This window comes from Diadema setosum, chromosome 16 (assembly GCF_964275005.1).
Source record: "Diadema setosum chromosome 16, eeDiaSeto1, whole genome shotgun sequence".
Classification (NCBI taxonomy): Eukaryota; Metazoa; Echinodermata; class Echinoidea; order Diadematoida; family Diadematidae; genus Diadema; species Diadema setosum.
The window spans coordinates 30,121,002-30,146,574 of record NC_092700.1 but is presented as its reverse complement, the minus strand read 5'-3'; the positions used below and the strand labels follow the sequence as shown (position 1 = coordinate 30,146,574).

The 25,573-nt window shown below is 36.9% G+C and overlaps 1 protein-coding gene across 1 annotated transcript in view; it reads left to right on the top strand.

Annotated features, from left to right (window-relative positions):
* Positions 1-18,168, top strand: part of LOC140239500 (sorting nexin-17-like) — a 30,262-nt gene extending 12,094 nt beyond the window's left edge. Inside the window, exons 4-12 of the mRNA XM_072319332.1 lie at positions 3,740-3,833; positions 7,208-7,292; positions 8,064-8,133; positions 9,319-9,411; positions 11,269-11,472; positions 12,265-12,489; positions 13,781-13,897; positions 15,554-15,616; positions 16,532-18,168. Of these exons, the coding sequence (XP_072175433.1) occupies positions 3,740-3,833; positions 7,208-7,292; positions 8,064-8,133; positions 9,319-9,411; positions 11,269-11,472; positions 12,265-12,489; positions 13,781-13,897; positions 15,554-15,616; positions 16,532-16,630 (1,050 nt within the window). The 3' untranslated portion in view covers positions 16,631-18,168. The remainder of the gene's footprint in view (positions 1-3,739; positions 3,834-7,207; positions 7,293-8,063; positions 8,134-9,318; positions 9,412-11,268; positions 11,473-12,264; positions 12,490-13,780; positions 13,898-15,553; positions 15,617-16,531) is intronic.
* The last annotated feature ends 7,405 nt before the right edge of the window (positions 18,169-25,573 follow it).

Genomic DNA, 25,573 nt, shown 5'->3' with positions numbered 1-25,573 from the left:
TATGTTAAACTTGTCAGCTCATCTTGAACTAAACTTGTGTATGAATACTTTTGTATTAGATGATGTAACAAACATGTCAAAGTGCTTCATTCGTGCTTCATATAATTGGGATGATACAACATGTAGGTATCCATTTGTAAATTCTAGGTACAGGTACGTATGTACAGAGAAACTTGTGTATATCTATGTGCGTTTCTGAGCCTGTATGCCCATTGAGTGTAAACAAGATTCTTTCTTTTGGATATCGTCATTGTATTTAAAGTATTAAACTGATATTTTACACACAGTCACAAGTTGTGCCCATTTAATTGTACTGTAGCTGAGTAAATAGTGATATATCTATAAAGTGTCTCTTTAGTATGGTAATGCAATTATTTTTAAGAGAAATGATGGCAAAAGTTTCACTCTAACTCAGAAAATGTCTCTTCTTTTTCAGTATGATGTAATTAGACTTCTCCCACACTCTAAAACAAAACACAACAACCTACACGTAAAACATTTCTTTTCTGATGATAAATATTGTACAATGTGTATGCTAGTGGCTGACAAGTTCTTTCATTCCCTGATCCAAATAGTTTAGTCCCCCTGAGAGGGTACATGTAGTATCTGCTCTACAGTGAGGGCGAGTACCTAATGTGGTGACAAGTGAGACGTTGAAACAATGTTGAAAACAAAACTTTGGTACCATAGTGACTGGCATTACTTTACTCAGTGGTAACTGATGTTACATATTATGCCAGAAAGTCCATTAAAACAATCTTCAATCTCCATCTACAATGTGTATATTATCAGTAAGTAAAAGCATAAGATTAAAAGAATGAAGACATTTGACTAAATTACAAGGCAGCTGTGGATGTGATTGCAAACCTAGAAAAAAAAATGCTTTTGTAGTACATATAATTTGTTAAAGCTGTATCATAGTAAAACATATCAAGTTGTTTTATCAAGATTGCTGAGAAAAATGTATGACATTTCAGTTGTGGTTTGATAAAGTTACTGACATACAGGTAAGCTGAGCCATATGAAAGATAGTTTAGATTGCAGTTTAAAGATACTGCTACGTGCACAGGTAAAAAAACAAACAGACAGAAGATGTTTTGTATGGTGTCAATTGACTACTATTTTTAGAAACATACAGAATTGTATTCAGATATCATGTACACTATGTACTGTACACTACATTATTGTAGGCCATTGACATTTGAAATCGCTTCGTAGGGATTTCATAGAAATCAGTTGAGGAAAGGGAATGGCCTTTGATGCGTAGAGAAACAACAACAGCAAATGAAGATTGAATGAAGTCTTACGTGATGTGTACATGTACATGTAGGTATGTAATTTCATCTCAAGTTGTGTAAACAAATGTCTTGAAATGTCTTGAAATATGAAACCATGTGTATAATACAGTTGCAATGTAGATTCTAGGGCAATTACCCCCTGGGCAATTGCCACCCCCCCCCCCCTTCCCTTGACCCTAAACCCTAATCTTAATCCCTAGCCTAATCTTAATCCTAACCTACACTGTAAACTCCGAACCCTAAACCTAATCTTTACTCTAACCTTTAATATCACTAACCAGTATTTAGTGGGGGGGGGGGGGGGGGGTTATACTTTAATTGCCCTGATACAGAATCGATACAGCCATACAACAATACTGGTGGTTATGTGATCTCGGTTCTTGTAATTGCTTACCATTGTCAACGGGTAATGCTGACAGATACCTGATAGAGTCTCTGGTGTGGGGGTGTGCTTTGACACTCTGCAACAACATAGAGGGAGGTCAATATTTGAGGTCACTTCGTGGTTGTAAAGTGACTTCATATTTATAACGTACATTACCTACATAATACTATGTGACTGCCCCAGCTCAAAACCCACAACAAGTAGGCCAAAATGAAATTTTACCTTGTAAATAGTTTGAAAGAGCAAGCTACAATATAAGCTTTGAAATAATGTAACTCGTTAAGATCGGACCATTGTAAGCCATTCAAAAAGTGATTGCAATATAAAATAGAGTTAGGAGGTGCAGATTCATGATGCTGAAAGGGAGAAAAGAGGATTTTACTTGTAAAGATTAGGGTCACTTAGGTGTGCTGTGCAGAAGTATCAATGACAGTAAGATCAGCACCTATCAGTCCAGAAAAAAAGAGCCAATATCTGGATTTTTACTTTGTTTTAAAATCAATCTAAAACCACTAAATTTTGACAGGAGGTAGAGAAGAGATTACTCTCCTAGCTAAGACAAACTTTGAAATTTAAGTCTGTCAACCCTAAAAATGACTATTTTGGTCCATTTTAGCCCTACAGAGAATCCTGATCTGTGACTTTTTGTTTATTTTGAGACGGGCAGTCTTGTGTACATTCCTCATAGTCGAAGGTTCATACCAAGTAGAATGTATGCAGTGTATTTCTGAGTTTAAAAAACAAACATAAACAAACAAATTTTATGGTAACACCATGTGCTGAGATGTTCAAGTTTCTCTGTAGAATTTAACTCTCATAGCTCAGCCCTTTGTAAAAGGACTCCAATTTGTCAAATAAAAATTCTCTTAATAGATTTCTTTAGTGGATGGGGTTACTGTAAAATTTGTTTACTCTACTGCTCATCCGCATGCCGTACAAATTCCTTCCTTAATGGAGCATTTGAGAAAGTATTTCTGTTTGGAACCAACAAAAAAAAAAAAAAAAGGAAAAATACTGAGTTTTAAGATCTTCTTTCATGTATCTTAAACAGCAAAATCATTACTCGGAATCTCATAGTGAATGATTTTGATAGTGTGCCCGCATATCTTCCTGGTGGAAATCTCTACTTGAGTATCAAATTCCAAAGTCTTGCAGACTTGTAGAATTCAATCTGATTTTACTGAGGTTTGTAGAGTATGGTATGTATTTAAATATTCAATAGGGTACAAATCTTCATGGTTGAAAAATGTTTGAGATACTGGTTGTTGCTTTTGATGCTGCTAACTTTCCAGTATCATCAAGGTGCACATCTACAAACTACATGAGCTGTGATTGATGCTAACTTTGGAACCATGTCTAATACTTGAGTTGGGAAAAGTCAAAGAACATGAAATAGAGATGCAGAAATTTTCCAGCATGTTGCAACTCATATATGACTATGAGATGGGGTGTTAATATTGATTTTGATTAAAGAGGAAATCCACCCCAAAAATGGATAAGCTGTAAGAAAAAAAAAGAAAGAAAAAATCCCAGAGAATGTCTAAAAAAAATGACAAAAATTGGATAAGAAGTATTACAGGAAGATATATGACATTTTGAAATGTTACATTTTTTTTTGAAAATGTTCTTGACCAGTCCTTATGAATATTCAAATTAGCAAGTTGATTGATTTTTGGTGTACAATGTTGTGTATGAGATTTGGAAAATTTTTTTAATTGTGGTTAGGGGAATAAGGTTCTAAATCTTTAATCATTAGCAGTTACTTCTCAGATATCTGTGCCACTATCATAAAAGAGCAAATTGCTGCATGAAGCACATCACTTTGTTGTAACTTAAAGGAATTGGGATACACTCGAGCACTTACAGAATATACATTTTAAAAACCTACAATAGGATTTTACTGTTATCACTTCAAATAATGATTGATGCATTTTAATTTCTTATAATATCTATTTCAACCTCTGATTCTTGGAATTGTACTAGCTGGACACGTGTATATTGATATAACACAAACTCTCTCTCTCTCTCTCTCATTTATTTTTTCCACAAACTGCAGAAAGTGACATCAGAAATTGGACTACCCGACCAGTTCACATACTATTTTGGTCTTTTCCTGGTTGTCAAGGACAAAGACGAGGAGGCGGGAACAAGTAGGTGGACACATTTCCTGGTGTATTATTACCTCTGCCAAAGAGGTTATATGTTTTTGTCACCATTGGTTTATTTGTCTGTCTGTTTGCAAAATAACTCATTAAATAGTTGTGATGAATTTGGATGAAACTTATAGGAAAAGTTGAACATGACACTTGGTAAGGAACATAATTGGTAGTGATCTGGAAAATTGTCTTTATCCAGGATACCTGTTTGACTTTTTTTTAAAGGATTATCATTGGCAAAAAAGCGCCATCAAACGAGGGAGTTCAAGCTGTGCATATTTGAGAATGTGCACATAATATGCGCACGGAGCGTAGTGCAGTAACTGCTGCTGATGAGGTAGACTTTGATACACTATAGAAATGTTTTTTTTTTTGGAAATATGGGTGATTTTCAGCATACACATATGGTTAAAGGTGAGCTGCTTGGCAGAGGTCTGTGCTCTCCAAGTGCTTTTCTAGTTGTCATTTTTCATATTAAAACCATTGGTCCTATCCTTGTTTTCTCTCCAAACCTTGAGAGCAGAGGCCCTTTTTGCAACCCTGGAAATTCAGAATTCTCTAGTGACATAAGTGCTCTCATAATAATAATTTGTAAGTCTGGAGAGTCAAACGTAGGTCACTTATTTATAAAACTTGTCTTGATAAGCTCTCGTCTGCAATACTACCAGACAGCAAACATATTATTCCCCCTTCCGCTGTGTACAAAGTTTTGTGCCTGCTTTGGTATGTTCAAAATAATTGCCTATAGATGCGTGATTGTGCAAACAGTGTTGAAGACATCAGTTCTTCAGTGTGTGGGAGTGGTTCCAAGTAAAGAAAACATACAATATTCATAGGATTCCTGTGGTTACATTAATTTCAAATTTAGCAAAATGATGTCATGAGAAAAATAAATAAATGCTGGACATAGTGATATGCAGGCATTCACCTTTCTTGTCGAGTTGGGCTTGAGTAGCAGTGAGTTCTACTTCAAGTGTGTACTAAACAAATGGCCAGATAGAAAAGCATTATACTGTATATAACTAATGCACAAGTTTGTAAATATTGATAATAGTGCTATAGGAGTTGAGAATATCATTAAACATAGACATAGAGAATATTATTAGCAAATGTTATAAACATTTCAATTTCGATTTCAATTTCATTTCAATGATTGAATGATTATTTCCATCCATTAAAGGAATCACATTATATTTTGTATAGTTCATGAAGTGAGAAAAAAAAAATCTTTACCCAATGTTCTGTAGAATTTATAAAACTGAATGTGTAGTCAGTTTTGTGTTTAATGCCTTGTCATTCACTTGTCCCCTATTTGAAGCATTTTATGTGCTCTGGCAAATCGCTGTATGGTCCCTCATTGTGTAAAGTTGCCAGGCATTTCACACTTGTCTGGTATGCGTCTGAACGGTCCTTATTGCTTGTTGGTAAACAGTGCCCTCGCTCACTTCTCCACCTGGTGTGGGGCATACAGTACTGTGAAGTCACTGTTTATTCAGTGATTGTGGAGGAGCCGTGGTGATAAAATGTAAGAGAGCATTAGAATAAAGGGGGAAGAGAATGATAGAACTATGTGATTTTATGGCTAGACCTTGCCCAGTCGACCATGTTCGTATGTTCATGATTGTATACTGCCGTGCAAAGTGCAAGGTACACATACCACAGAATGTTTAGTTGATTATAAGTACTGAAACCACGATATGCTATTTAAACTAGTTCCTTTAAGTCGTGGTATTCAAGGTATTTGTCTGTGTGTATGTGTGTGTGTCTCTATATCTGTCTCTGTCTGTGTCTGCGTGGTATATGCAGATGCACACGCAAGCACCTAATACAGGTGTATATCATACATTTATCTCTAATGTTCCTGATGGTCGTAACTCACTTGTTCAAACTGCCTCACCATCCTCCTTATCCTCACCCCACCCATATGAATTACCATAGTTACATAATGTTTCATTTAACCTCCAAAATTATTTTAATTTGAAAGGATGTTCAGAGTATACAGATTCACACTGTAGGTAATTTCAGATTTGATGAATGTTTGGATTTTTAAACAGGTTTCCTACTTTTTATATGAAATCATGTTAAATGTTTTGTTGTTCTCAGCTATAGTGTACAGTGTAAATCTGTTTTAAAATCAAATATTTTACTATATTTTTTTGTATATGTATTTGCATCACTTTTTTAATGAAAACCCAAGAGTAGCAGGTGTAAATTGTTAATGACTAGGTCAGTGGTACGGACAAAGATGAATACAGTTCCCACATTTTCAGCGAGAAAGATCCCCTCTTGAAGCAGGATATAGGACTGTTATGCAACACCTTTGATGATCTAGGTACACTCTTGCTGTTTGGCATCTGTCCCTGTTATCTGAACGCAAGAGGGCAAATATACAAGTAGCTTTAACACTGAATACAGCATCTCTAATGTGCGACCTTTGTTCATGCATAAAATGCTTTAATGTACGTACACTGCAATTTAAAATACAAGGAAATAGTGGTGGAGGGGGAGACAGTGAACCCTGTCAGTGGTACAGTAGCTATAAGGGTTCGAAGATTTAAATTGAAAAATTTGAAGATTAAAGATGATTTACTACAGCACATTATGACTTGGAGTACTTGTATTTTTGTGTGGGTATTATGGTTTTAGCCATTTAGATATTGTATGTGGGATGATATTGCTTTTAGTTTTATTTTGCACATCAAATATGACTTTAAAGTAGATCTTTAGTGCCTTTTCATACTGTTTAAGCATGTGGAAATTTGTGAGAGGAGTGCTGATCAATTTCATCACAGCCAGATCGGCAGAAAGTTTATTAATCAGCTTTATAATTGCATTTGATCATAAAATAATGTAAAAACCCTTATTGTTCATCTGCATATCGTCCCTGGGGCGACAAGACCTCATATCTGAAATTTTAGTGAAAATGACTTTTTTGGATAAATGGCCAGATAATCAGTTAAGTGATGTCCTGTCTAAAATCATAGCAGTCTTGCCCCCAAAATGAAGCCACCACGGCTTGTCAAAGGAAAGGCTTTCCCATTTGATACAGTGCTTTGGCAGCCATGTTTTTTTGCTCTCCTAAACATTTGATATTTTGTAGATACGAGGTCTTGTCGCCCCAGCGACGATATACATGTAATATCTGCAGCCTTCATTTCAAAACAAATTTGTTCTTTTACCATATTACCATGCTGCATATACATTTTTACTATTAAAATGAAGTTATTCACTAGTCTTAAGTTTTAATTCATTTTTATGTAAAACATGTGCATGTGCATTTGTGTAGTAATTATCTGTTTGTCTGCTTTTTGTTCCAGTTCTATAAAGATAACATTTTGATAATATTGCTTTTCTCTTTTGTTTTTCAGTTGTCAGGAGAATACAAGACTTTGAGTCACCGTATATCTCATTGAAGGCAGCCATAGGAACTCATAAAATAGTTTTGAGAAAGAAGTAAGTGACCCATGTTTATTGCATTTTTTTTTCATAGTATCAAGGTTATGATAATAGATTTATTCTTTTCCTCAGAGAAAAATAACATCAGAACCACTGTACTATATTCTGCATGTATTAGCAACAAGTATCCAAATTTCAGAAATTTCATTTGATCATTCAAAAATACGTTGATACTTTGAAAAACTTGACTTTTAAGCTGCATTGCAAAAAGTTACTTTGATAACTATTTTTTATTGTGCTACATATACATATGCCGTGCAGTTTTGAAGTCTTTGACCCTTGGGCCTGATTTTTTTTTCTTTTTTATTAGTTCTTTTTATTTTTAATTTTCTTTATTCAGGAGGTTATAAAGCTTTGCATATGCTTTTTGATACCTACTAATTTCCTGAATTTTGTAGTAAAATTCAGTGATTTGTCAGTCATTGTTATTTGTTTTCATTTGTTTATAAATTAAATTATAATTTTCACTTAAATATAATCTCAGACAAAATGACCCAATTCTGCCTGAGATTATGTTAAGCAAAAATTATAATTTAATGTTTCAATTTTTTTTATAGTCAATTTATCCAGGTTTTGTTATATCTTATATCTAGATGGCTTTACATCTCCATCCTGTTAATGGTTGGAACTATACAATCAATTTCATACTTGCATGTTCAAATCTCATTATATATATATATAGATAGGTATAGATTGAGAGATGTATGGTTAAAAAAGCCCTTCCATGCAGCTGTAAACCTTTTTTTCACATTCCATCCTCTCCTATAGTTACTGGGATCCTGCCTTTGATAATGACTTACTGGAGGACAGGGTTGCGATGCAGTTGTTGTATGTTCAGGTGAGAGATTAACCCGCTCCGTACGGGAGCCTGGTGATCTGTGTATTACTGTAAGTCTGTAGGGATTTCAGGCTTCAACATGGAACGGGTTAAACAAAAAAATACACACACACCGTAGATGTTAGATGTACATATACATACAATCTGAATACAGAGCTGCCTCCTAGTATACTTTTACCACATTATGATTGGCCATTAGCTACAGCATATAAATCCTACTAAATTTCTGCGTGCTGGTTATGGCAGAAAAGTAAACATTCAACAAAGGAATGCAGGATTTTGCAAGTCTTCAGTCGCTGAGCAAATGTGATGTGTGCATTATATACAATGCATTCTTTTAGTGCAGAGTGATACCTCAGCAACCTCATGGTGTGTTTCAGATTCTTACTGTCCGTGAGGGTTTAGTTGCCATGGCAACCATTGGCTTTCTGCATTAAAATGACAGTTTTTGTTGAATTTCCTAGGTCTGCTTTTGTGTATCAGTGAAACAAATAATTAGAAAAAACAACATTCATGACCTTTGACTCTGAGTGGGGAAGAGGTGTAGTACTGTGTTCGCTGGCAAGGCAACATAATTTTACAACTTATGAGATTTTGAATAAGACTTTACATTAAAAACTAAAACTAAATATAAGAAACAGACCTGTTTAGTAACATGTACAATGTATTTACCTTAGACAGTCGGAAGTTGAAAGTATAGTAGCATGTGGTAAAATTTTTTAATGTTTTAATGTGTTAAAAATTGTTAATGTTTTTAATGTTTTACAATTTTTTATGTTTTATCTTGTGTTAAGGACATAGAAGGCATTCAACAACTCAAGAGTTTGTCTATTTTAAGCACCAGAAATCAATTATAAGTCCTTCAAATTAATCATACAAATATAAGTCCATAAATCAATTATTTCACAGCCAGGGAATTCTGTAAAGGGGTGGGGGGGGGGGGGCAACTATTCTGGTGCCACTTACGGGTTTCATTTCATTCTTTTCTTTTTATTTCTTTTGTTTTTAGCAAAAAATAAAGGGGTGGTGTGCGCCAGTTGCCCCTCAATCACATCAATAGGTTTGACTGTTGGAGTGTACTTGAAAGTAAGAGAGTGCTAAGTTATTGATGCATTTATATATCATCATCCCTAAACATTACTGATGGATAATATTCTTCCTGTCCCTCCCTCATTCTGTCTCCAGACCCTGAGTGATGTCAGCAGAGGTTGGGTGCTAGCATCCCAGGACCAACTCTCCAGACTTCAGGCCCTTAAGGCTAAGAACTCCAAGAAAGAGGTCAGTTTGTAATACCTCCGCCAAGGGAGGACGTTATGTTTTCATCGGCGTTTGTTTGTTGGTTTGTTTGTTTGTTTGTTTGTTTGTCCGTGTGCAAAATAACTTGAAAAGTTGTGCACGGATCTGGATGAAACTTGCAGGAAAGGTTGAGAATGACACAAGGAACAGATTATTAAATATTGGTAGTGATGCGGAAATTTTTATGAAGGATTTTTGATATTTTGGCAGGAAGAGTCAATAAACTTGGGAGTTCGAAAGCTGCACATTTTTTAGTTTTCATACGCGGACTAAAGTGCATGCTCCAGTTTCTGCTAGGGCGAGGGGTGCCGCGCAGCTTAGGGTTTATGACGTATCAAAGGCTTCTATATGGGAAATCGGGCGAGTGTTCAGCATGCATATGTATGGGTGGAAATTGCTGATCTCTATGGAAGAGCAAGATCATCGGTGGAAAGTAGCTGCTTGGCAGAGGTCTACCCTCTCAGTGTGCTTTTCTAGTTTTTAAAGGGATGGTATAGTTTTGGTTGATATAAGCTTCAGGTGTCCAACTTTTTTTTTGGTGAAATAATGAGAAACCTCTATGAAATATGCAAGAGCATACAATTTTATTAAAGAGGAATTCAAAGTTTATTTGATGAAAATTGATTTTGAAATTGCTAAGATATCCAAAAACAAAGTGACTGTTGAGTCTAATAAAAGGTGGGACCCACCTCTTATCAGGAACACTTTGTTTTAATTTGTTTTTGAATATTTCAGTCATTTCAAAACAGATTTTCATGCAATAAATTTTTAATACCTGTTAGAATTGTATACTATTTGATATTTCATACGTGATTTATAATATTCTCACATTCAAGAAGTTCAAATCTGAATCCCCCGTCTCAGCTAAAACTAGACCTATACCATCTCCTTAACCCATTATCCCCTTTCCGTGCCATGGCCTTTTTGGATAGTTTGTACAATGCTGTGCATTTTTTTCAATATGAAATTTACTGTTTATTGGTGGTATTTTACATGAATAGTGTTCGCAGATTGGTCTTAATGCAATCTTGTGACTAATGCAGCGAATTACAGATGCCGACCATGTAACGTAATAATTGCCCTGTATGTCATTGTGATATAACACTTGACAGCACCCTCTATGTTTTCTCCTTAAGACAATATCTTACCTCAGCACTGCACTTTTGGGCAAAATATCATTTCTTGGGGAAAGTATTACTTCATTGGGGATGGCAATATATGTAATAGTAAAACTTAATATGAGATATGAACAAAACTTTATTAGCACAGTACAGTATAGGAGTAACCAGCCAAGGCGTACACGTGAATGCCTTGGCGGGAACATGGAATGTGATTGACAGTGTGGACTTGTCTCCCATGACTACAGTTACACTTTTAAAGGGGCATAGTCCCGGTAGTGTAGAGGGCGCTGTTGATGATACTGCCGATCACCGTTAGCATTGATACGAAGATTACTGAAGTTGAGCTGTCATCAAGAGTAAAGTGCGTAGGTGTTGCTAAGTAATGTTGCCTTCGTTGTCTTCTCTGCGCATCGCGCAGTCTGTAGTAATGCCAGGGTGCGTGCATATGTGCTTGTTGTTATGACATCACAAAAGAAGTTTGCTAAAGCTGTCATCCCCCTCAGCCGAATCATGAGCCGAACTGTGATCGGACCACTGACTACAGTGGATCGGACTTCTTCGGACTCGGGGAAGTGGCCCAAAGCGTAAGCGCTGAAGAGGAGTCGATAGCGTAGGTCTCTATAGGAAACTTGCGCCGTGCACTCGCGTACGCATTTGACTAAAACACCGGGACCATGCACCTTTAACCAGGCAATGTTGAATCCCTGTGTCATTACAGTACATCAAATTTGCCCAGACGTTGAAGTACTACGGCACGCTCCAATTCAAGCAATGCGTCGTGAACTACCCTGAGCCAGAGACCAAGACCACCATCAACGCAGGCAACAAGGAGTTATACTTCCGGGTCGAGCTCCCTGATGGGTCGCACAAAGAGGGCATCTTCAGAATCACCAGGATGAGATGTTGGCGGATCACCAACAGCGTAAGTCATCTGCTGAAGAAGGCAAATTCTGGTAGACGAGTCTTACAAAATACCTTTTAAAATTGATAGAATTGTTCAAGACGGCAGGACAAGAAAAAAAAAAGGAGAATATAGCATAAAGTTTGAGAGCAAAATTTTGCTTGAAATACTATGATTACTTTAGCAACCCAGAACATGAAACCAAGGGGAGAGAAATCGCAAGAGTGATTATGATAATGATTGTAGGTCACTAATAGTGTCATCACAAAATTCATGAAGATGTTGGTGACATGAGTGGTGATGAGAATAGTCATTGTGACCATGATAGGAGATGATCTTGAAGTCATCTTGTGTTAATCATGACACAGTAATCTCTATGTACATTTTTTTGTTGTTGCTCTGCTAAATGGGGGGGGGGGGGGGTGATTCTGTCCCTCCCATAAGTAAGAAGTGATACATCAATAAAAGATAAGAGCAGTATTAAAGAAATAATCAAATGCAAGGTCGAATAAATCACGTTACCAATAGATACAAAACAATGAGCAAGAACCAAAGTGATACGGTAACGAGTAGAAAGTACACTTGTACACTTTGTTATAAAGATTATTGAAATATTGCAAATAGGTTCACACAGTGCAACACCAAAAAAAAACAAAAAAAAAAAACAAAAACAAACGGACGAAAGGTAAATTTAACCTTTGTCACTCTGCACTCAGTTACATAAGTGTGTATATCATTTCTATTTTTTTTTTTTCCTCTGGTTTTCTCCATCTTTCTTCCTTTTATATTTCCATGTGATTACCACCCTCTCAGGCTGACCGAGAGGCCAGTAAGGGTTCCGGTCCCGAGCCCATTGTGGTGGACAAGGGAAAGTCGCAGCCCCCACCCCAGCTGGAGCTATCCTTCGAGTACCTGGTGTCCAAGAACAAGCTGCAGTGGGTGACCATTCGGAGTGACCAGGCCATCCTCATCAGCCTGTGTCTACAGAGTATGGTGGACGAACTCTTGCTGCAGAAGAAAGGTGGACACATTAAGAGGGTGAGTCAGAAATATATATGGAACCTTTTTCCTCATTTTTTTTTTTCGTTTGTTGCTCTGTTTCCTCTTTGTTTTGTTTGTTTTTTTGCTTATGTTGATGACAATAGTGATGACAAGCACAAATTTAAAGGGAAGATAAACCCCAAGAACAATGTGGATTGAGTGAAAGCAGCAACATTAGTAGAACACATCAGTGAAAGTTTGAAGAAAATCGGACAATCGATGCAAAAGTTATGAATTTTTAAAGTTTTGGTGTTGGAACCGCTGGATGAGGAGACTACTAGAGGTTATGACGTATGAGTGGACTACAATATCAAGAAAATATAAAGAAAATACTACAAAAATCCATTTTTCATGAAAATTACAAATTCCATCAACTTGATATTGACATATGTTAAGGGTAGCAATTATTCCCCCTGCTTTCTGAAAGCGGTTGGTCCACTGCTCTTTCATAATTCTTGAAAAGTGAATTTTTGTTGAATATCCTTTATATTTTCTTTGTATTGTTGTCCACTCATACGTCATATCCTCTAGTAGTCTCCTCATCCAGCGGTTCCAACACCAAAACTTTAAAAATTCATAACTTTTGCATCGATTGTCCGATTTTTCTCAAACTTTCACTGATGTGGTCTACTAATGTTGCTGCTTTCACTCAATCCACATTGCTCTTTGGGTTTACCTTCCCTTTAATGTCTTTATATCCTCATGGATAATGTATGTTATAAGAAATTTGTTGTTCATTATGTACAAAGCATGTGCTCAATCGAAGGAACGAGACCAGTACTTACAAGCAGTGCTTTTAGTTGGTTCTGGAATATTTCATGCTTTCATACGGGTATGGACTGCTTTTCAGGGCTTTCTTGAAATCATTGCTGTGATGGTCATAGCATGGAGTTGAGATGCTACATGTACAACCGTATGCTGATGTTGTCAAGTTTCATGATAAAAATGTTCTAAACAATCCAATATGTTGTCACCCACTAATTGACAGTGGTGGAAAGAATTCCAGTCTTATCCTGTTTAGGACAAGCTGATTTCATTACAACACGCATTTCCCATATTCATTTGTCCAAGTATACTCGGGACTCGTCCTCAACGGGTTAATCATTCATTTAATTGATATTATCCTTACTCTCTGCTGCACTACTATGCAGCCCTTCATGTATACTTTTGTTTTTATTGGAGTTTGCTTTTCCAACTAACAAGTGAACATTAGTTTGTATGTGAAGTATTCATGATAAATACCTATACACTCTAACCAGCCAATATTTCTGTTGTGTCTTTTCAACAGCCACAAGATAGGGTCAAGGGCCCAACGAGACAGTTCAAAGGTCGCGATGGTCAGGTCATCACATCGGTCTCGACGTCAAGTCCTGTGGTCAGACCAGAGCTGCCCAACGGAGCATCGGTCAGTATGGAGATACACGTATTGTGCCTTCGTACTTGTGGTCACCGTTTCTGCACATGAGCACCTAAATGATTTTTCTATCACTTTCATAATGTGTTTTTGGACTGCACTCATAAATGCCAAAAAGTCATAGTTTTGGGGGGGACATATCATATCGTCACTGGGGCGACAAGATCTAATATCTACAAAATGTCAAATGTTCAAGAGAGCAAAAAAACATGGCAGCCACTTATCGAGTGGGATAGTCTTTCCTTTTACATGCTGTGGTGGCTTCATTTGGGGGGTAAGACAGCTAGGATTTTGACAGGATGTCACTTAACTGATTATCTTACCATTAATTCAAAAAAGTAATTTTCACCAAAATTTCAGATACAAACCCCAATCTTGTTGCCCCAGCAACAATATGTACATGTAGTTAAAGGGAATCTCAAGAGCTTGCATGTAGCAGATAAATTGTTTGTTTTATGTTTCATAAGTGCTATTAATTTTTTTTTTTTGGTCAATGGAGACCATGCATGCTAAATTTGGAACTTGTGTTTGATTGTTATGATGTCTTTGACAGATGTCGTGCATATATTTTAGATGCATAGAACGCTCTCGGTAAAACTACAGCTCTCTGTCTTGAGTAGGTGTACAACTAGTGAAAGTCTAGTATATAACTTTTACTTTTAAGTATTGAAAATATATCATTGATATTAACGAAATATTAAAGGGTTGATGCAGCTCCATATCAGAATGTTATTCACAGTACTGTTATTGCCAATCAGACTTTAAACATCTTTGTTAAATGATTAGTGCTTGCAAAGAAAAATTGTGCAAGCAGTAGGGTAAAAAAATATATTGACTTGAAGAGTCACCTCCCAATAATTCAGTATTGATCTACCTATCACTTCAGTCGACGTACGTGCAGTCAGCCTTGCTTAAGTCCACCTGGCATAAGTTGAATAATTGCTGAAGTCGAAGGTCTTTTTAAGCCCTCTTCTTTTTTATTCTATTGATTTTAATCCCTCATAAGTCAAATTTTCTGTAAGTTGAAACTATTTCGGTGATCTACGTGTATCACTTGGTCTACTCCCACTTCGTCTAATAGCCATTTACTCTCAACCCACATGGTCTAATCATGTTTTGTCTACAACCAGTTTGTCTAATGACCATTTAGTCCAACTGCCACTTAGCCTCTTTACCAGTTGGCCTACTTCCAGATGGGCTATGCCCACTTCGTCTAATACCCACAGTTTTTTAGACAAAGTGGGAAAAAATCCAAGGAGACAAAACTGCGATTTGACCATGTCGTTATTAGACAAAACAATAAGTAGTCAAACTGGACATTAGACCATGTAAGAAGTACGTTGTAGTCCAAACAGGCATTAGAAGAAATTGAGAGTAGACCATGTGAGTTTAGTCGTAGTGATGTTGGACAAACTGGGAAGTAGACCAAGTGGCAATAAGCCTTTCAGTCCAAACAGATTTGACTTTAATAGGCAAGGTTGACTGTAGTTATTCATGCATCTGTTTGATTGAATAATCATACAATTATTTATCTATTCAGCCAATCAAATAAGCAATTAATGAGTCTATCCCCTTCACTTCCGAACAGTCTTTTATAAGTTCTATTTTCATGTATGATGATTTACATTTCATGTAATATCCTTACAGAGCCCAACAGAGGAAGGTGCAAGTAAATCTGCAAAGGCCATTGATTCAGTCAAGAAGATTTCAGTGAGTATTTCATTCAAAGCTGGTTTTAAGTCATGACATTTATTTATTTATTTATTTATTTGTTTATTTTTATCTACATGCATTTGCTTAATTATTCTGTCATTGTATTCATTTTACTGTATTTATATTGTATTTATTTTTTGTTTGTTCATTTATTTGTGTATCTATTTATTTATTTACTATTCATGGTATAATAACAGCTACCATGGCAGCCTGCATGTCAAATTGATGCAGTTTATGATAACGTGATTGCAGATTACATATCAAAATTGCATACAATTTTGTTTATGAGTATGTGACATAATATGTATTGAAGAAGACTCAATTGTTCACATATGGTAGTATGAAAACATGTATTTAATTGATGCGCTTGGTTAGATAATGATAGGTGGGAGTAGTAACTTCAGAAGAATTGGGTACCAGATGTGAATTTCTTATCACATTTAAACAAACACACTTTGGATATGTTCAAGCACAGTATTGTCTAACATGTGTCACAGATATAGCACTAAAAGGTAAACTTGATTAGCCTACCTCATTATCTTTCATGTATCATTATACATTTTGTCCACAGCTGATGTGAATTGTCACATGATTTCATGTATATAATTTGATTCCCCCTCCTAGAGTAAAATAAAAAATTTCCCTACAAACAACTATTTTCAATTTCTGGGTAGAACTTTATGTCATTTCCATACTGCCAGACCATAATAGATCATGTATATGATACTGTATAGTTTCCAATAATGCATGTCTTCACGACTTTTCCTTGCATAACACAGTTTAGACTTTTAAGAAAATGTAAAATGTATCTTTTGCTAATTGATAAGAGTTAGGTAGCAGTGCATCATCTACACACTTGTATGAAGTAGACTAGTGGAACTGTGTAACTCCCCTCCCTTCATCCTCCCACAGGACAAACTTCACAATGCAGCCGCGTCGACCAAATCGCCGGGGGCATCAGCGACAGTGGAGAATGAGATCTTTGAGGGCATCGGAGAAGATGACCTTTGAACTCGGCAGTGACCCCCCAGAATATTGACCTCTGCATAGAAGTAGTGAGTGGGTCCTGACAGACAATGATAGCGGATGGCAAGATGAGATGCACAACTCAGTTCTTCAAATAGTGTTTGTGAACACTGCAGTCCCTTATGGTTCCGGTGGATAATCTTCGCCAATCTGTTAGTATACAGATAATGGGCAGGTTAGAGTGCGTCAGTGGAGATACAGCCCACTCGAGGGTAATGACAATGGTGAAATGTGCAGGAAGGGCAACCGCGTTCATATTGCATGATATTAAGAATACCTGAGAGTGATCTGCATCTCCATTAACGTCACAAACTTAAACCTGTGCATTATATGTTTTATAAAATGAGTTGAAAATTAACTACATTTTTTAATGTACCTTCATGGGTAAATACCAGTCAGCTTCATGTAGAATTGAGAACAAGAGAACAACATGAGAACAAGAGCAAAGATGTCCAAAGGTGCTGGCTCCAAACACTTGCAGTACATAAACTGGACATTGTTTACAGATATAAGTGATTTAGAGTGCGCTATGCGCTTGTAAAAACTGATTGAGTGCGCACTGCTAAAGTTTGCATTGTGACGGCAGTGAGCGTTCAGTTATCGTTTATCGGTAATGTGCCATAGGATGACACACCGTGCTGTCATGTTTTTTTTCAGTGCGCACTCTTTGCATGCCCATGCATGTTAGTGTAAAGAAAATGAAAAGCCGACACATGACTTATTTCAGCACTTCTGATTGGCTACATTCTGGAACCCATTTCATAGGGTTGTGGTACAAAACTGAACATTTATTTTGTCACCCGTTTTTAATATCTCCACCATATCCGAATGCCATTTCAGTTGGCAAAAATTTTTAGTCTGCTGTTTTTCCCTCTCAAGATGCCAGACCTTCTTGCATTAAACCAAAGTCTGATGATTATAGGTGGTGACCTTTGACCCACTTTAAGGTTGATCCTCTCTACACCATTTAAGAAGCAAAAGGTCGCAAAGTCCACAACCTGCTGAGGAAAATGCTTTGCATCCCTTTTCAAGGCCCTCATGTACTACTTCCTTCTTTTCAAAAATTCAGAGATAAAGTTTTACATGGAAATGCACAAACCAAATGAATCAGCAACTATTTACCATAATTATGATCAGTAGTATGCTCGGAGTTTCTTATGGATTTAATAATTATGGGTTGTCTTTCATTCATCTACATGTATAATTTTTTTAGGCCCTTGGCATGCTGTAGCTGATATTCTTCATGGGATTCACAGCATTTATCTCAAACTGTATCAACTAATCTTTTCCATAGTGTAGGTTAATGGTATTCTGAAATTTTGTAGTTAGATTTTGTGGCCAGCAAAGAGTGAAAATGCGTAGCATGATGAACCATCGCTATAGCAACCAGTAAAAGCCAGCAGTGCGTAGGAAACCCCAATCTTTCCCACATTATCTGTGCCACATCTTACCACATTCAACTTTCAATTGCACTGTAGTGGACTTGGTTGTGCATATATTTTCTGTCTGACATTTAAATTGAAATAAATCATTAATGTCATATGACAAAGTTGTTTTCTTTACAGCTCCTTCTCAGAGAACCAAATATGACCAGAGACACAACACAGTGTCTTATCATGTGCAGGGGCCACAAATTATTGTAAATGAAAATCTAAGATGCATTGGTCAATATTTGTTTGTTTTTTTTTTTTCAATTAAAAGTTGTACCCTCCTTTTTCATTCTTATGTACAACAGTGCCCATCTGGTTTTACATTTCTACTTTTTGATTCATTTACCTTTTGATTCTTTCACTACAAGTGTTGTGCTCACTATACCAAGTCACCCCCTTTTAGTCAATACTGCTTTTGCAATTGTTCACTTCTGTTCAAACTGGATTTGATCAACTCTCATAAACTTTTGTGTGTCATGACTCTTTACCCTTTATTCTCATATTTTAATGGAGAAGATAGAAGAAAATTAATTTAGTATTATGAGGCAGAATGAAAAAAAAAAAATCTTCATGGTGATTGCACAGTATCTTCTTCTTTCTTTCTTTTTTTTTTTTAATGATACATCTTCACTTCCGAGATCCCTGCATGTCAGACTCTCTCATAGATATTGTTTATGTGTGTATGTGTGTGTAAACTTAGTGCTGAAGCTTTAAATATATATATGTAGAGCTGTGCATTCGTTTTTATTGTTTGACTATATGTTGCACCCTCTTGACCAAATGTGCGCTGTGGCCTGTTTCTCAAATTATCATGGGAAATAAAAGGAAATTTATCATATTCTTGCATATAGGTACGAACATACATGTACAAACAACCCCAAGATCACCCTCCCCTGATCTACCCCCCCCCCAAAAAAAAAGGAGAAAAAGAAAGACAAACAGCAATCAAAGAAAAAAACTACAAAATACTCATGCTGTTCAAAGTACACTTATCTCAACTTGTAACATTTTAAATGGACTTTTTTTTTTTTATAATCAAAGAGTGAGGTTCTGATATTGGCTTGGATTATTTTTTTCTGTTAATGGCACAGATATATCAGAGGGATATTATATTATAAATGAAAAATATATTTGTGCGTGCAGATTGATGGAGAGGTGTGCAAGGGAAAGAGATGAATGAACAAGCATAGGAATGTCATTCTTTTCCCCTTCTTCCTATCCTTCTATTCAACTGCTCTTGAGCGATGCAGGTGTAAAAGATAATTGTTGAATGCTGCTATAATAAGCAGAGCATTGGGCATTGCACAATGTCAGTTTATTTCTGAGATACCAAGATGTGTTTACGTATATATATAATGTTCTGCCTCAACAAGACCTATCCAGTTGTCTAGTGAGTAATTACATGTAGTCTGCTGCCATGCCATGTTGTTTAGTGCTGCCGGAAATAATATAATTATATGCAAATTAAGAAAAAAATGACAGAAAAAGAAGAAAAAGCATTGTAGAGATGTAAAACTGCACTATTGATCACAGCATGTCTCTCACACACTTGTTCTATAGTTCTCATATTGAACTGTGCATTAGCCTTTGTACAATATAGTAGATCTATTTTTCCTGATGTAAATATATTCATATGTACCGCTATTGCAATTCATGATTATGTGCAGCAGGCTGTAATATATATGGTCATATTAAAATACTCATATTATACTCTATTTTAAAAATCTTTCCTTTTTTTACGGCATCAAAACAGTATTACATTTTTTATTGTACGCTCATGCATATTCATGAGATTTCCAGAGTCAGCCAGCCATAGGCCAGAGTTTAAAGAACCTCAGCCTCTCAATATGAAAACATTCAAATCAAAGCATAGTATCAATGTATTAAGTTAAGAAATTGTGCCAGTGACCAGATCATCAATTTTACCCTTTTCTTCTTATCATTTATGTATGTCCATGTTGAGGCCTTTATGAGAAGAGCAAACCGCATGATTATCACTTCAAAGATTTATAGAATACAACTTAATGATGTAATATTATAAGTTCACATTTAGATTCATGTGTATTGGGATATTGCCTATAACCAGTATGTGATTTTGTCCCTTTTTTGTAGTTTGCGTGCACATACTTATACCTCTTTCATGGACACGAAAACACCATGTTTTTTCTCTCTCCCTTTAATTATGTTTTAAGGAGGCATACGTAATTGTGTGTTTAATTCTATTATGTAACTTTGACGTGTCATAAATAATCGCGATGCCCCTACCTAAAGGTATAAGATACGAAAAGTTTGTACTAATCCGCGCAGGACACCGCCACGCTGACTTCGTTATACCACGCGTAGTACACACAGTACATCATTTACGAAACAAACGTTACTACATTGTATATCTCCACGCACAGGTTAACAAAGTGCAGAGCCATACTATTAAAACCTGTGTGATATGTTCAAGTTAGTGAAATTCTTGCCCCACATGGACGTAAATAAGCACCAAATTAATCGTTGTTTTAGTAGTAGTCAGGCTTTAAAAAAATAAAAAATCATCGGATCATACAGTGGATAAGACACCTGTCTAAAGATCAGGAGATCGTTCGTTCGAAGCCAGCCTGTGTATGTATGCTCATGATTATATATATATAAATATATATATATATATATATATATATATATATATATATATATATATTTAATTATTATTTATTTATTTTATTTTTTTTAAATCAGAGCTACTGCGTAAGCACTGATTAATTTGGTGCTTATTTACGTTGATGTACAAGTAGGACAGTTTGTCAATTTAGTTGCAACTGCGTGATATGCTTACGAACACGCATGACGTGTCATGGATGGTTCATTTCCCTGCTTGGCGAACATTCGACGTAATTCGGTGAAATAAAATAATTGCTGATTTTTTTTTTTTGTTTTTTGTTGTTGTGGTAACATTAGAATAATAACCGTGGGCAGTGTGTGGGCACAATATCCACGTAATGACCCAAGATAAGTCTTCAGTCTAACATGTCATATACCACAGTATAGGATTCGGTTTGGTTTATGGTTTATTTATTCACGGAAGAAAAACACTTGCTCTCATCATCAGCTTACAGCTTTTTATTATCTCCGTTAAGGTCAGAGCATAAAGTCTGTAAGAGTACGAGGTACATGCATTTACAAATGAATAAAACAGGTAGCGTTGTATACAAAACTTACTTCAGATACAAAGTATAGTACACCTGGAATGGTATAATTATAAAGGTGAAGTAATTACGTATCACAGAGAAACGTATAATCGAAAGAATGTAAAAAGGACACATCATAACTCCTAAATATCAAGATGTAGTAAACATATGGAATATATATCTAATCACTTAAAAGGGTTTTTGGATATGATATATTCGAAATATTTTCATAAGTAAAGTTATATGAAATCCTGAGTAAGGTTCGTGTGTAGGTTTTGGGTCTTTTGTTTGGTATTAACCCCCTCATATCCGACGCCTGCAGAAGGCTATTGTCATTGTGTAAAGACGTGATACTGATGGTATATTAACAGATTTAAAGAGGAACTCCGTCAATCTTCACATCGGATAACCCTATACATATCGCCATGGGGAACAGACATTCGTTCATTTTGCGTCATGCATCGGGTGCATGTCACGAGTACGACACCCACGAGTTATACAGCCGACAAGTCATACGGCCCTCGAATCATACAGTTCATGAGTTCGACACTAGGCAAACAAGGCCCATGAGTCCGACAGGAGGCAAACAAGGGCCACGAGTCTGACACTACATGTAGTTAAGCAAGGCCCACGAGTTCGACACTAAGCGAAAAAGGCCCATGAGACCGACGTGACATTACGGGGCATAGTGTGTTTCCGCCTGGTGTCGAACTCGTGGGCCTTGTCTGTCTAGTGTCAGACTCGTGGGCCTCATTTGCCTACCCTAGAAATCATGGGCCTTATATGCCTAGTGTCGAGCTCAAGGGCTGTAAGATTCGTGGCTGTATGACGCATGGACCTTTTTAGCTCACCTGAGCCAAAGGCTCAAGTGAGCTATTGCGATCGCCCTTCGTCCGGCGTCCGTCGTGCGTCGTGCGTCGTGCGTCGTCCGTCGTGCGTCGTGCGTCGTCCGTCGTGCGTCGTCCGTCGTCCGTCGTCCGTCGTGCGTAAACTTTTTACATTTTCATCTTCTTCTTGAAAACCCCAAGACCGATTTTTATCAAACTTGGCAGGTAGCATCCCTAGGGGGTTAGGAATTCAATTTGTTAAAATGGGCACCATGCCCCACCCAGGGGGCCCCCAGGGGGGCCCAAACCCCCCCAAAATTAAGGAATCTGTAAAAATCTTCTGCTCTAGAACCAGAAGTGATAGAGCTAAGTTAATACTATGAGTTAGTACATTGATGACTGTAGTTTCAAGTTTGTTCATGGCAGAATCAGGGGTGCCCCCCTTGGGACCCAGGGGAGGAGGGTGGGGAGGGGTCCTAATGGGGCCTAAATTGTACATTTTCATCTTCTTCTTGAGAACCCCATGACCAATTTTCACCAAACTTGGCAGGTAGCATCTCTAGGGGGTTAGGATCTCAATTTGTTAAAATGGGCACCATGCCCCATCCAGGGGCCCCGGGGGGGGGGGGGGGGGGGGGGCAAACCCCCCAAAATGAAGGAATCTTTAAAAATCTTCTCTAGAATCAGAAGTTATAGAGCTAAGATAATACTATGAGTGAGTACATTAATGACTGTAGTTTGTTCATAGCAGATGCAGGGGTGCCCCTCTTGGGGGCGGGGGGGGGGGGGGTTGGGAAGGTCCAAATGGGGGCCTGAATTGTACATTTTCATCTTCTTCCTGAAAACCTCATGATGGATTTTCGTCAAACTTGGCAGGTAGCATCCCTAGGGGGTCAGGATCTCAATTTATCAAAATGGGCACCATGCCCCACCCAGAGGGACCCAGGGGGCCCCAATCCCCCCAAATTAAGGAATCTTAAAAAATTTGGGCCCTTATTGTACATTTTCATCTTCTACTTGAGAACGCCTGGTCAAAATTTTAGTAGAGCTGTGAATAATTTAGATTAGTGACTGTGTGAAAGGTGAACTTGCGATACTCAGGTGAGCGCTAGACCCGCGGGTCTCTTGTTTTTTCAGTGTCAAACTCGTGGGCCGAATGACTCGTGGGATGACCCCTATGCATCGTTTATGATAAGACAGTGTTTCAAACTGCGTGTTATTCGACATTATTTGCCCTCGGAATGGCAAAAACGAACGCAGCAACGACAATGCTGTACGTTTTTTTTTTTCTTCCAAAGTTGCGTTTAATCATTATACTGTAACTCAAACGGAAGCTCTCAGTTGGGGTCAGATTTATTAGTAATTATTAGATAGTTATTAGATAATTTGCCCTTGATTTTTTGAGGTTTTATCACTGTGATTTTTCGTGTCTTTTTATCTTTTTGTGCCTCACCTCAATTTAACATTGCCCACAAGTCATGTGGTAGATGTGTAGGTACTTCTTTGTTCTTGATTGCCACGTTTGCCATGGCGTCATAATTGTATTTTCATGGTTTCAGCCACCTATCTGTAAATACATTACACCGCCAATTTCATATGTTATTACTCTTAAACTGATGTTTTAACTCATTCTGGACTTTCCTTTTCTTCTCTTGTACATAAAATAGATATATACATATTAAATATTTAATGTTATCCAGCTCCATTAAAGGCCAGCAATCCTTGAGTAGATTACTATAATACGCAGTCGTGTAGATCGAAAACGAAAATCTATTTTATACCAATACATGTAAATCATTGCTGTAAGTACGATGAGAATACTAGTAACCAACGATGAATCCTAACAGAGCTTTGCGAGTAGTATACATCGTGATTTTGCCTTATCATTGCGCTTCATTGACGGGAGTGTATTTTTATTTCTTGATTATAGTAAAATAAAGTAAAGTTGTTTCATTGTATGAAGTGACAAGATTTTCGCCAATACTTGAACAATGTCGATATTGTGATGTATTTGCACAATGCGATGGATAATAAAACAGAGTATTTTATGGAATGAACAAAGGGAAAAAAATGAAATGTTTCGGAATTTGCGCTGAAGCTTATGAGAATGATGTTGTGTGAGAGCGATGTCCCGAAATTTGAGAAGAGGACAGAGTTAACACGTCGACACTCTTGTAAACTATACCTCCGAAAGGCATGACGGATTCAAGTAGTAAACACGCTACTCACAATCGTACTCCTACGCATAGTTTACTTTATTCAACCTCCCGCCCAAACACACAAACACTGCACAGACACTTGTAGACACTACAAAAGCATACACTTTTTGTACTCTGTATTTGAGTTTGTTCAATGATATCAAAATCACAGTCACTACGAAACATTTGACACACACACACACATACTCACAGAGAATGGCGACTATTCTTCCACTTTTAATGCTATGGTTGCTTGATCAAGAAAATGCGTATATAGTTGCAATACAAAGAGTTTATACAGATTCATTCATATACATGTATCAGCGTTAAGGGACGTGAGGAAAATTCAATGCAACATCTTGTACACCGTAGTTACACATGCATTTAAAACATTCGTCTGTATATTATCTGAACATCGGAGGGAGCTAGGAGGGTTACGTAGGATAGGGTGAAATGTAAGGGATATATATATATATATATATATATATATATATATAAATAGTATAATATATGCAATATGATATGTACAGTATACATAAATAGAGAGAGGCATACAAGCATACAACAGAATCTGATGGTTCCTGCAGTTTTTACACCACGATAACGTCAGTACAGGACACTTGCCATTGGTTGAAAGTCTAGTTGCCATAGCAACAGACTTGGAATGATAACGTGAAAGAGAAAATAAACACTGCAGAAGAAAAACAAACAAATGCACATCAGATTGCTTAATACCCAGCCATGTGTCGAGGATGTTGGAAGAGCATTCGTCGAACGCGTGATGTGTAAGTAAATACTACGATCCCCATCGGGTCGGAAATGCCATCATTTTTTTTCTTTAAAGATTATTTTTCAATTGAAATGTCTGGCAACCTCTCCAGTTTCGAGTGGCGACATTTCGAGCAAAGCGCGATTCGTGTTCCCTTTGACTTTTAAAAGATGTCCTGTTGTCCTCTCTTCTCTTTTTTTGAGTATATTTTGACGCTATGATCGTCAATCACTATCAATAAATGATTCTGGATTTAGCTCATCTTATCTTTGGCGTGTCAAAATTGAGGACACAAAGCAAAGGGTTATTAATATTATTATTTAATTCATTTCAGTTTCAATCAATATTATTTCCATTATCACTTTTTTTTTCTCTCGATACAATGACAAAGACAAAGACAAAAAAAAAAAAAAACCCAACCCAATGCAATACAAAAATAGTTCGGGCAAAATGTTGTGTTTGAAAGAGAAACTCTTAAATTTATTGCAACTCTCTGGCGCAAATCGGCTACAGTTTGATATTCGGAAGGTT